General features: G+C 40.5%; 1 protein-coding gene across 4 annotated transcripts in view; it reads left to right on the plus strand.

Annotated features, from left to right (window-relative positions):
* The window catches only part of CAMK2D (calcium/calmodulin dependent protein kinase II delta), a 305138-nt gene that overhangs the window by 204622 nt on the left and 86564 nt on the right, over positions 1–13952 (plus strand). For all 4 annotated transcript variants that reach the window (XM_075543891.1, XM_075543888.1, XM_075543890.1 and 1 more), the window contains exons 6-7: positions 424–496; positions 10540–10642. In XM_075543891.1, the coding sequence (XP_075400006.1) occupies positions 424–496; positions 10540–10642 (176 nt within the window). The remainder of the gene's footprint in view (positions 1–423; positions 497–10539; positions 10643–13952) is intronic.

A 13952-nucleotide genomic window follows, 5' to 3' on the forward strand; every position in this document is an offset into this window, starting at 1 on the left:
CTATGTTTCATTGTGACCTCAGATTTTAAACAATTTAGATGTGTATAAGAACCACTGGTGATGCTCACCTCTCCAAGGACATCTTTTCAGATGATTATGGGAATTACTTGTCAGTTTTTCTCTATGCGTGTGGAAATTTTAACTTCTCTCCACATACAATTTAACTATTAGACCCAGCATGGGAAGACACAGCTCAAATTGTTTTATCTGAACATGTCACAAGTTCTGTGATCGGTGTCATTTTTGTTAGAACCAGAATTAGCTTTACCCCGCACCAGGGAGTTCCAGTGTAAAGATAACATTGTGTGGACGGTATGATTTTTGTTCATTCGTTTTGTTTGGAGCTCTCATTTTATTTTGTATCCAATGTGATGATGTGCCTTTAAAATGTTCTCCCTTCCATTCTGCCCTTGTATCTTGCAGTCATTGTATACAGCAGATTCTAGAAAGTGTCAGTCATTGCCACCTAAATGGCATAGTTCACAGGGACCTGAAGGTCAGTATCTGGAGTCCACACATCCCAATCAAAGGCGTGCTGTTTTGTGTGGCTTTTGCCGCGGAAAGGGCAGAGGGTGGCTTTTTCAGCTCTTCCATAAACAACTAAATGGAGAGATGATAATGCATGATGCCTTGTTCGGTTTGCTCCTCTACAGGCTACACATACATCACAGCAAAAAAGCAGGGCACCCCAAGAGCACACCGAGTGGACGCTCCAAGCCATCAATCGCGCAGGCGGTCTGGGAGCGGGCTTCCCCGGGGGATCCAGCATTTTTGCCTCAAGACAAACGTGGCCTGTGATGTGTGTCCGCCTGTAGATCTAAACACCACTTCTGTTCTGAGACCGTGGGTTTGCTGTAGCAGAACAACTGGTTACACATTGCTCCATTTGAGCCCGATGACACCTCAGGCAGGAGATCATAATTGCCAGCCAAATTAAAGCGCACGAAGTTAATGATTTATCAAAATTTCATTACGTATCCTAAATTAACCTTAACGGTGCTTTGGCTGCTAATGTGACAGCGTGTGGAACCGCACCAAAGACATGACAAGTGCGGCTTCGTGATTGGCTGGGGGCGGGGCGATGGCTGGAGAACCGCAACCAAAAAAGCAAAAAACACACTACAATATTTTGTGTTCCAATCCGTTTCCCAAGAATGTATCATCAGGAAATCCAAATGAAGTGCGATACTTTCACATTGGGTTTTCCTGGAACAAGTAGAGGCCAGATTCTGGCACCCATCTGGCAAGACCTTGATTGCACCGAGGCCGTGGTGACTCGGCTTGAGCACTATGTGTGCATTCCTGGAGGTGGTAGGAGCGTCCCCAGTTGTGCTGGTTTTGCACCCTGGCCCGGTCTCTCTGCGGGTGTACAGACAGTGAGTGTCAGCTTGGAACTAACACGCGCCCCCCGGTGTTTGCATGCAGTCATTGCATTCAGCAGATCCTGGAGGCTGTGCTCCACTGCCATCAGATGGGCGTAGTCCATCGGGACCTGAAGGTGAGTGACGCTGTGCAGAAGATAAGCCGCCCCGCAGTTCCCCGTGACTGTTCAGCTGCAATTATGCTTGCAAAGGCAAAACTATGAGCAATAAGTTGTGTGGACTCCGTCCCACATGTGAAGAAAACACTTTCCCTTCCCAAGATCTGGTTTTGTTTGGATCTTTTCCATCTAGTGTACATTTGAGACTCGCATAAATTGCATTTAATCCGGAGAGAAGCAATTTTCCAACATTAGTGTTAAATAGGTTGCTATTTACTTCCTCCTGAGAGTGGACATATTTAATTTGTCGGTTAGTGGGATTACAAGTGAGTTTGCACCCATACAGTGCAAACTTAATTTGGTGTAAATGTTTGTCAAAACTGCAGAGTAGGTCAGGAGACAGCTGTTAGTGACGACTGGAAGCCCAGGTCCCTGCCTCTATAACACCCCCTTCATGGCCCTTGACTTTAAAAGTCGTCTGAGGAATTCTGAGGACACTGAGGTGCCTTGGCTCTTTTCTTATGTCTATTGATGGAAGCCAAGACACCAGTGCACTTGTTAAAATTACAAATTAAACAAATTACCATGAACTGCTTAGTGTGGCACAAATTGCTATGAGTTCAGCTATTAGTCAAAATGTTGGCGGTTGAATCTGACCCAGAGACCTTTCAGGCCTGTGATTCTGAAAGGTCACAGCCGGGAAAACATAGAGGCTTAGGCAGTTCTCCACACACGTTGGTGGCAACGAATAAAAGCAACAACAACTGTAGGCGTTCAGTAGGAGGATCTAGCGCGCAAACATTTCTAGAGTTGTACAAAATTGAAAATCTATTGTTTCCACTCTGAGATATTTTTAAATGAACTCATGTCTTCAATTGAATTCTGACTCCTAGTGATCCTGGGCACCAAGTAGAACGGCCCCAAAGGGAAAGCAGACGGTCCTATGTTCATCCCGTGGTGGATTCGAACTGCCAGGCTTTGGATTCACAGCTAAGTGCTTAGCCACCCATTGCCCCACCAGGGCTCCTTGTGTTTTAGAGTAGTATTATCTCCATGAAGATTCACAGTGATTTGCCTGATGATATAATTTGTTAACAAGGCATTGCTTTACTTTTCTGGAATCTCTCTTTGACTCCATTCTGATTCTGAGAGCGTCTAGTATCAAAGGCAAAGGTGGGTTTGAAGGCATTTTCTCTTGGTCAGCCAAGAGAAGACTGTGTCTATCAGCTAATAACACATTTCCCCTTCAGAATAAAGGGAAAGCGATGTATTCCTTTGGAAACTCCTGTCTGTGGTGATCACCTCAAAAACTGCTTGGTAGCCCACTGCAGGCGGGACCCTTTGTCTTTGGCTTCTCAGCACCCACACGCCTGCACTCCTTTCGAAGTGAACATGTGTGCGCAGGCACAGCATGCGTGCTGCTTTATCACTATAGTCTGAAGCCGTTCACTCCACATTAAATAGCTGTAAGCTCACTGTAAAGGCCGAAGCTGAGAAATCTCCCTTCTCTTCCCTCACGTTTGAAATGTACTCTGTTGGGGTCATGAAACTGGACTTCTGTAAGTGTCCAGATTCCACTGAACTTTTCAAAGACTGGAACTTGAATGAGAGGTGGCAGTGGGCCTAGAACATAGAGTGCCAAGGAAAAATTATTTTCTGACATGTGAGCTAAAGAGAAGTCAATAATTAAAATCCCCGGCTGGTGATTTCCAGGGAGGCACAACACTCAAAGAAATAGCCGCGGCATCCCTCATCACAGTCCTGTCCAGAGGGGAACATTCTTCCGCTCTCTTTTCTATATTGTGATTGTGGCCGAAGACAGATTATTCCCCTAAATGAAAACCACCCCTCAGCTAGCTTTTTATGATCAGATTTCTGTTGAATTGCTAATTGCTAACGTTGGTGGTATTCTATTGAGTTGGTGGTTCTCAGGGTTTGTTTTAATAAGCTATTTTATAAACATACTACAACAGATGCCCCAAACTTTTGTGCATTAGGAGCAATTCAGACACACTTTTGCTGTGTTGAGGGAGGCGTAGTGCTGCAGGGGGTAGTGCTTAGCTGCTAACAGAAAGGTCAGCAGTTTGAACAGACCCACTGCCTGCTCCCTGGCACACAGGTGTAGCCGTCCTCTGCAAAAATGTGCAGCCTCCTAAACCTATGGGGCAGTTTGACCCTGCCCTACAGGGCCACTGTGATTTGGAATCAACTCAATGGTAGTGGTTTTGGAGTGTGTTAACTTTGTTTAGTGTCTTTTTTATCTTCCATGTGTGCCCTGTCTGATGGATGCTACCAGTGAGCATAGATGAATTCATGGGACTAGAGATTTACATTGGTTAAGTAGGTGAAGATGCAAAGGGGAGCGCTGCTCCGATTTTCTGCCCCCAGACCTTAAACAAGGAGTTGCCCTTACCGTCCTATGCCAGATAGCTTGGGTCTCAAATCAAGATTCTTATACTAAGTTATGTCTGATACAAATGCACATTGTTTCGCTCATGGTCCTATTAATGAAGAAAACACAGCATCTTTGTCATGATGAGCACAGGCACCAGTGAGCTCTGGGTGGTAGACAGCTGGTTTGTAAGCTCATCCTGGACCAGCAGATGTTGTTACTTGAGGGGGATTTCCTGAAACTAGGAATGAATGGGGATCAACCAAAAGTACATTTACAACATACAGATGAGGCAGTACAGGTTAAAATAGATGTTAAGGAGATTAATATCAAGTGAAATAAAAAGAATGCATATCTATTTAGCATGAAGATACCTGTCCATCTTTGAATAATGGCCATTCTTTGGGCATCGTTGGACAGTGGAATACACTTTGTGGAAAATTTCCAGGAAGTCATCATAAGACTGAGACACAGAGAATTGGAGGATGCTCTAGCAATGAGTAGTAAGAAAAGGTTTGTGATGACAGTATATTCCCATAAATGAAGTGCATCAGGCTATACCCAGTTAAAACATGGTCCACAACTCTTTGACATGTGGTTAATGGCAGGCTAGTGATCTACATCACCCAGGAAGATGTGGGGGGAAAAGTATAAGACCTCTAAAATATCAAAAACCAAACCCACTTTTGTGATTGTGAATCACAGTGACCCTATAGGATGGAGTAGAACTTCCCCCCAGGATCTCCAAAGCTGTAAATGGAAGGTGGCTGCCCCATCTTTTTCCTTTGGAGAAGCTAAAGCTAGATTAGCAGCACAAAGTGTAGCCCACTATGCCATGGAGGCTCCTTTGGGGCCTCTAACACAGATAATATAGTTAGAGTACTAGATTCAAGACTCTAGTCCTTGGGCAGGAGCCACTATGCCAAGTTAGCCCCAAACATGCAAAATGGTAATCTCTGTCTTCTATCAGGCAGTTACTACCTACCCTGCACCACGGACCAAGTAACACCAAATCTTTACAAAACTTCATGAGAAAAGGGCTATGCTACATAATAGGGGAATGAGCAAAAATCAGTGAAATAACTTATTTCAGATTACTTAGCTACTAAGATTTGCTTTGCGCCCAAGCAATTCAATGCCAGGGTTTGCATACTTATTATTTCTTCTCAATTCATTTATTTGGATGACTTGGAAACTTTACAGAGACCACATAATTTTACCAGAAGCAATAAGGATTCTTGGGTAAGATGCTACTCAGTGCATTCAAAAACTAAGCCAGTCCTGTGTACACAGACCTCCTAGTGCTATACAAAATCAGTATTATTAGGAATAAAGGGAACAAGGTATAATGAATAATTAATGTGGAACAGATGCAAGATTATCTTACCAATAGATGAAGTAAATATTTCCTATTTAAAAACTCAGTAATGTGGCATTGGCCACAGCATTTGGGACTTGAAGACATAGAGAAGAATAAAATGCATTTGCCACGTTTACTTAATGCTTTACCAAAACATTAATTTCAGGGAGATTGGAAATAAGATGGATATAAGGGGGAAAATCTGTGTAACTTTGTGTCAGATGTTTTTGAACCAATGGGTTAAAATTAAAGTTCGGGTATGAAAAGAAGAAGAGCAAAATAAAAAATATATACAGGGAGAGACCTGTGGACGTGAGACCCACAGTCTACTTCATTGAAGACAATTTAAGAATATGTGAAAAAAAATTGATATTCAATGTTGAAAAGATTAGAGACAGACTTTATAAGAGAGGGAAAAATGAGGCAAACTAATTTTCATTTCTTAAAATATAATGTCCAAGGGGAATATAATAATCAAATAATGTGGAAAAAAGAAATACTTTGCTGCTTTTATAAAATAAAGAAAGAAGCATTAAAAAGATCTGTGTAGCCGTAGATATTTCACTAGTTATCACACCGAGTCTGGTGGTGCCATCAGGTGAACTCTGGTCGGTTAACCACGGGTCAGCTGTTGAAACCAAACAGCTGGTCCAAGGGAGACAGATGAAGTTGTCTGCTTCTGTAAAGATTTTCAGCCTGGAAGACCCAGTGCAGGACTGGGTTGCTTTGAGTAAGAATAAAATCAGAGGCTTGGGTATTATCACACTGGAGCCCAGATAAATTTTGATAAGGCATGACTAATGCTGAAGTTGGCCACGGCTGAAGTGGTTTCTTAAAAAAAGAACAGCGCTAATTCAGAAATCCTCAGGACACATGTATGAGATTTTTAAGAAATAACACTAAAACTGTGTCTTAATCTGGCCCCTATTTAATTAGTCAGCCTACCCCCATTTTACAAATTCAAAATATGAGTATTACATTTTTTGAACATCTCACATTCTTCTAAGCAAGATTTAATGCATGGGATATCTATTTGAACCTGGACCTTTTTTCAGTCATCTGAAAAGTTTCCTCGCATCAATCTTTGAAGGAGGGTATGAGTTTCAAGCTCTTACTGCATCGTTTTGGACCCCTTGCCGTGTTTAGAAACGAAACAGTTTGGATGCTCTCATCGCTCAGGTCTCTTGCAGCTCGACAATCACTCCAGCACCGTGCTCAGGAATTTTATGACATCTATCCTGGTGTAGTGGAGCCCTGGTCCTGTAGTGGGTTACCTACTGACTGCTAACTACAGGGCCGGCCAGCAGTTCGAAACAACCAGCTGCTCCACAGGGGAAGGAAGAGGCTTTTTACTCTCATAAAGGGTTACGGCCTCGGACAGCACTGGGGTAGTCCTGTCAAGTCTCGAGGTGTGGGGATCCACTCAGTGGCAGTGCGTTGAGTGAGACAATAGTGAGGAACTCTCCGAGCACAAAGTTGCCGTTGTGTTCATTTGGAAACGCAGAGTAAAACTTGCTAACAGTTGCTGCCCATTACAGCTGATAGACTATAAATGGTTGTTGACACAGACACCAGATGTCATGGAAAATTCTGCATCATTAGGAAGCAATGGGGTGGGGAAGGAACCTATGCGTGTGAGTGTCAGTAGAATCTATTTAAAAACCAACCTCAAGTGATTCTGATGTGAGTTCTGTAGAGACAGTCAATGTATGAAGACTAACATAACAGATTACATTGAAGGCAGATGTGTCGCCATGCTGAAGATAGGCATATTATGCATATTCATTACCCACAGTGAGTGTTCTCCACATTGAAATGTTCAGCTGCGTTAGAGTGTAATGTTAGTTACAGATGTACATATTAACCTGTACAGAAGACAGAATTCCTTTAATAAACTTGCATTGGGATTTGTTATTCCATTTATACTATGGAATTTATACTATAGGTGATAAAACAACATCTCCATGTTTCTCTGAGCTATGAAGGAACTAATTAATTAGCTCCTGGGTTTCCCAGATTTGGGTAGTTAATAAGTGTCAGGGCTAGGGCATGAACCAGACCTTCACTGTCTTTCTATAGCATCATGCTGGCTCTTTCTCCCATACTTGCTGCAGTTCTCAACCTAAGGGTCGTGACCCCTTTGGGGGTCGAATGACCATTTCACAGGGGTTGCCCAATTCATAGCATTAGCAAAATTACAGTGATGAAGTAGCAATCAAAATGATTTTATGGTTGGGGGCTCACCACAACATAGGAATTGTATTAAAGGATTGTGGCATTAGGAAGGTTGAGAACCTCTGTCCCACAGTGTCATGTCCCCATGGTTACCACTCTGATGGTATTGAAAGGAACTATACTTCTGATGTCACCCTTATCATTAGCTTCCAGCACTCAAAATAGCGATGCCCTTTTCTAAGGAAATAGCCACTGATGAGGGGAGCAAGTCTTCTCTTTCGGGCTTTGCAGACTGCCACCACAAATGATCTTCTCTTCGTGGGCCCTCCTAAGGCAAATGAACCTACTTTCCAGGGAGCTTTGGTAACACGCCATAGGTTTCCGTTAGAGGCTGTGGAGGTCAGAGTGATTTCAGAAAATGAGAGACCACGCCCTTGAAGAATGTGAGAGCAGGCTTATCCACATTATTCCTCTGTGTATGTGAATGAAATGTGGGCGATTGTTGTAATGTCTCTCTGTAGCTGTCCCTTTAAGAGCAAATTTGGGATGAAACATTTAATGAAGAAAGCAGTCCTTTAATAAAGTCAGCAATGGTCCTAATAATTTGGTCTACTTTCTGTAATGCTATACTCTAGATATGCCTAAAGGATGGAGATATATATATATATATCAACACGAACCCACTTCAGTCCTATTCATTTTTAAAACTATCTACTGTAATTGTCTTGATATAGCCCTGCCTTCCCCGTGCATAACTGCAGCTGAACAGTCTTCATGGGGACAAGTGAAACAGTGATCCAGATGGACTTATTATTTTCCTGGATGACTCACCCAGCCCTACAGTGAGGTCTTCTAGGTCATCTCTAGTTATGAATATTTGCCCCAGTCATTTAGAGTTCATGCATGATAAAAATTTAAGGCATCCCATTTATTCTGAATTGGCAGATACATGGTGTTTCAGGGCATTATACACACAACACTGCCCAGAAGGCTTTTATTTAGTTATGAGAGAGAAACACACATTCATTTTTTTTAATTATGCACAAATGATACTGGCATTTGCTCAACAAACTTCAATATCACTTGACTTAAAAGACCTAAAGTGACTGGTGATTTCTAAAGCGTTTGGAACTCTTTGCTAAATTAATTTGTGGTTGACAGATTAGGACATGCAGATATATAAGTAGTGGACATTTCAATGCCTTTGAAATTGAAAGTCACAAAGAAATAGAATGAACTATTGCTTCCAGTTGGATGTGATTTTTTTTCAGAGTTATTTTTTCTGCAAATTAAAAATCTGGAAAATATGCTTGATTACATTTTGTAAGTGTACTCAGGTAGTAAATCTTTGTTGTAAAAATAAAATGTCACGTATTAATTGTATATCATAATTAAATGCTATACAGATGATGATAGCCCGCCAGAGTTCCAAGTACTTTGGTGTGTTAGGTTTTACTAAGCTAGTTCAGCATGGAGCGCCTTCATATTCTTAAGACATATTCTCCCCAAACCACCAAATAAATGATTTTATATTCAGTTGATGAGGTAGTTTTCAGATGCTGTGCACCCTAAAAAATTATAAAGGTTTCCTCACACTTGCTAATTGTTATCGTAGTATTCAATCTGATGGCAGTGAGCAGCAATAGCCTGAAGAAGTCTGGTCCTTGATTCAAACTTACTTGCCCACACTTTGATTTCTTGCAGATTTAACCTAATTTTTTCCAAGTGCTGGATTGGGTCTTTGCTCATTTGCATGGCTGGCTTAATTTGTAAATTAAATGCTGGTTTGGACTGTGTTTATGTGAGGTCAAAACAACCAACAGAATTGACTGGTTCAGTGAAAAAATAAAATAAAAATAAATGAATAACCAATTCCATGAAAAAATATATTAGCTATTTGTCAACCTCTAAATGAAACTAACCTGATGGATGGAAGTTCTAGATTTTCAAACACTTGTTTTGACACGTGTAGAGTCCATTGTTTCCCAACGTCTCTCAGTCCAAGGTACGTCTATGGATACTTCTGCTGAGTCGTATCCACCCTGTTAGGAAAATTTGAACCCTTCACCTAGTGGACTCCAATGTATTCCTGTGTTCCTCCAGACAGACTTGGTCATGTATAAACGTCACTGTATATAATAATTAGCCTCCTTTTGCTGGCCATTTTCTCCCATGATTCCTCAAAATCCACACAGTGTGGGGCCAGGGGCTTAAAGCCTTTGCCCAGGTGCTTCTTCACAAAGCACCACCAAGTCTCAAAGGCACACTCACTGGGAAACAATGGAGGAGGCACAGCCTCATCCCAAGCCTGAAGAATCAGTCCTTGGCTAATGAGAAATACCCAGGAAAGTAAACGTGTCTTTTTCATGGAATTCTTAAATATGAAAAGACATATATTTATGTAAGTAATGATTTAAGTTATTCTTTGAAGAAATCTAAGTTATGCTTTTGAAAAAACAGAAAAGGAAAGGGGAAAGGCAACTGAAAGGGGTGTGGGAGAGAGCTTGCTATCACATTTGGCAAATGGTAGTATACTCTTTCTGCCTTTAAGAATAAACAGATTCTTAAAGACGGCAATTTTTATACATAATTTGGAGTAAGTCACCAACATTGGTACAAAATCTTGTTTGGAAACATTGAGGAATCCAGTCGCTACATTTGGGTCCAAACTCTTGAAGTCAACTAAGATTTAATTTGTGCAGATCCATTTGCCAAATGTCTGTAGATTGGTCCAACACTTGTTCACATTTTGCCAAGTTTCCTTGTGCTGAGAATGTCTGTGCTCTGTGAGGCTTCTCAATCAATGTCTGTGGCCAACTCTAGGCCTGAAGAGGGCCCAGGAAGCATGTGAACAGGTCAAGACAGGTGCTCCCCTTCATTTGATCCCTCCTCTGGTGTGTTCACTCTCCCCCCTCTCCAAGACATGTATGCATCTGTCTGAAGCCTGCGCACATGGCAGTGTTTAATCATTTGCTAACCGAACTTTCTCTGGGCTTTAGGAACGGCGGTCTCCAAGCGAGAGAACAGTGCATGACTTTTTTTTTTTAATCTTGGAAAAGGTTGTTAATTTTGAATAGTCACTTAAAATAGGTACTCACTTCACTCTCTTTTTCCCCCCCTTTCTAAATAAAGCCTGAGAATTTGCTTTTAGCCAGCAAATCCAAAGGAGCAGCTGTGAAACTGGCAGACTTTGGCTTAGCCATCGAAGTGCAAGGAGACCAGCAGGCATGGTTTGGTGAGTAGGACAATCTCTCCCTCGTACCCACCCGGGCTTGTAGCACTTGTCATCTCTCCTCACTGCTGGTCAAAATAAAACAGAGATGCACATCCAGACGACATCTCGACATCTTAAAATACTGGACTCTTATAGGCACATCACTGTACTGACACTAACAGGTTCACACTCTAGAAATAAACAGGGGATACTATGAATGAGAGGGTGGAGTGGAGGCACATTAAATCGCACTTTTCTTAAGCAATGAGCAAGCAATTGGACATTGTACTGGGGATTCACAGAAGGATTGTAATATTATAAGAAAAAGCCTTTTGTTTTTTAAAAACATTCATTTCTCTCATTTTTATACCATCATAAAAGGACAAAAAAAGCTGCTGTATGGGTAATAGGTAGGTACTCAGGAAAGACAGACTATTTTCAAGTGTTGTGACTTACTGAAGTTTTCCCAGTTTAAAGACGTTATTTTTTTTTCTTCACAGTGATTTTTATATATTTTCTTCTTCTTTGCCAGGTTGGGGTTTGTTTATTTTTACTTAGACTTTCTGAAATTTCTTTATGATCAAATGCGTTTCAATGCTGTTAAGGAATAAATGAACTCCAGATGAATCCTTATTATTTTATTACTCAGCATGGTTAACTACTGTCGTATTCTCTGATTTCCTTGTACCTCTCTTATCTGTCATGTCCCCCTGAGACATGTGAACACAGATAGTGTTCTTAAATAAAGTCTCTCCTTCAAGACTCAGTCTTCTATCTCTTCTGACTTAAATGTGTTGCTATCAGGTAGATTTTTAAATGTCCTTCCCATCTTGTCACATTTTCTCTGAACCATAATAATGACAAAAATAAATGATCCTTTTTAAAAGAAAAATAATTCAAATAGTTTTCTTTTGTTTATCTATGAAAAGGCTTCAAATAGTTCGTGGGAAAATCCCATGATATTTTCGTGGTTACTGTTTGTTTGTTTAAACAGTGTTGTTGATTTAATTTAGGTATTGTACAATTCAACGAATTGGATATATTAGTTTTGCGATTATATCACATTTAATTAGAGAGCATAGGCTTCATTATTGCATTTGTTGTTATTCTCTCTTCCCATCCGCCAGTTTCCTTGGTCATAACTCTTTAAGAATCCTGTTTAAGAAACAGAGTTAAAAGCAAGGAACTGAGATAAATAGCTCTCTTTCACTAGGCAGAACCATGTCTGCAGAACTGAAACATGTCTTAAGAAGCGAAGGAAATCTGAAAGAGGCAAATGTCTGGTAGTCTTGTTGCCTTTATTGAAAACTTCAAAAGCAAGAGGTTTGAACTGAAGTCCAAAGACTTCCAAATCCAGGAACTTAGCATAGTAAGACTTCCTTTCCATCTTACCCTGGGGTGTTACAACTTTAAGCCCCCAAAAGTCCATTAGTCCCTTTAATTTGCAACAGGGGTTTTTAAGGTAAATTCTGGTTCACTGAGTAGGTTTTCTGACTCAGATCTTTCTTATGTGGTTGTAGTATTTAGTGTAGACCTCAAAAACACAAGACTTACAGAGTCAAAGTCGCCAATAGTATGGAGGTTGGGTCACCAAGCCCTGAACAGAAACTTGGTTAACCATGCAAGATTAGCCATATTGTGCATAGTAAATACTCCAATAAAGGAGTGTGTCCTCGATAAGGTGACTGTAAGGTCTTGCCACACGGCATGGACAATTTGATCCTCTCCCACTCCCCTAATGAGCTCTCCTTGGCTTAAGCGAGGCCTCCCCTGGAGAAGTGGTTTTGGGTTACAAAACCACTTGGTTACCCAGTAATAACGGGGTTACATGCAGTAGACAGTCTTTCCGCTCAGTTTCCTGCAAGGCCAGATTGAATGACTACTGGATCTGAGAGGCACTAGCTCTGTTTATCTTGATGTTTGACCGTAATAGCTCTAGCACTAGTCTCATGCAATATTTGTGTACCTCATCAGTGGTTGTGCATGCTTATAGACCCTCTAGCATAGTCTGAGAGTTCCAATCACTTGTCACCATCTCAATCAGTTGTTATTTCTGGGGTTTTCTGGGGGTTGTTTGTGGGGTTTTTTTTTAGCAGAACAGTATTATCGGCATATAATTCACATATGTAATTCAATAGTCAGTCACATTACAAAGAGTAATGCATTCATCACCACAATCAAGTTCAGAGCATGTTCTTCTGTCTTGTACTCATTGTTATGAGCTCCCCATACCCCGGTCTCCCCTGCCAGACTCCCAAGGAACCATCAATCCAGTTACTAACTCCAGATAATTTCCTTACCGTCATGGATTTCATTCACAGACAAGCACTAAGAAACAAAAAGCTAACAACAATAACAAAGTAAAAGAGATAAAATGCCAATCGAAAAGAAAGGAGAGAATTTACAAACTAGGACAAATTTAAAATGAAGCAAAATGGAGAGCAAATGATAGTGTGTTAGATAGTGTGTTAAATTTTAACCCAACTGCATCTGCAACAATCCTCTATCCAAGGTTAGCACTTAAAATTGAATAACTGAGGACTACAAGTCGATTCAGTTTGACACATTAATGAAAATTACAACCAAACAACTTCTTTTTGCTTTACTGTATTCTGAATAAATGCAGACATTTCAAGAAAGTTAGGTTGCAAATAAGTTTCATTTTATCATGCGCATTTATTATTGGGAAGCACATGTTTCCTTTGCTTTTCCATGTCTGTTCCTAAAACATCAGTGCATTTTATTATTATACCATTTATTTTCATTAGAACTTCTTTAGACTTAATTGGGCCTGTATTTTTCTCTCCAAATGTCCTACATCTTTTCCTTCACGCTGTAACTTAAACGTGTTCATGGAAATAATGAAAATAATTACAAGGTTTTAACACTTCATTAAAAGAAGGGGGAAAACTTTACTTTTCACTGAAAAATTCAAATTATAGTTAAATTGTAACCTTGAATGATTTTTTTTCCTTTAATACTTACATTCTTTAATGAGTATATCCCTGTTGGTGTCAGGTGATATCTCATCATCTTGATTTGCATTCCCTTGATGGCTAGGGAGTATGAGCATTTTTTTCACGTGTTTGCTAGCTATTTGAATATCTCTTTTTGGTAAACTGTCTGGTACTGTCCTTTGCTTGCTTTTTCACGGGATCATTTATGTTTTTTTTCTTTTGGAAGTCTTGAAATTTCTGTACATTTTTGAAATTAGTCCTTTGTCAGTTGTGTCGTTGCTGAAATGTTTTCATTCTTTGGTTGACATCTGTTGATGCACAGAAATGTCTTATTTTTCGGTAGGTTGGAGTCATCCATTTGTCTTCCTTCATTA

This window comes from Tenrec ecaudatus, chromosome 3, assembly GCF_050624435.1.
Source record: "Tenrec ecaudatus isolate mTenEca1 chromosome 3, mTenEca1.hap1, whole genome shotgun sequence".
Classification (NCBI taxonomy): Eukaryota; Metazoa; Chordata; class Mammalia; order Afrosoricida; family Tenrecidae; genus Tenrec; species Tenrec ecaudatus.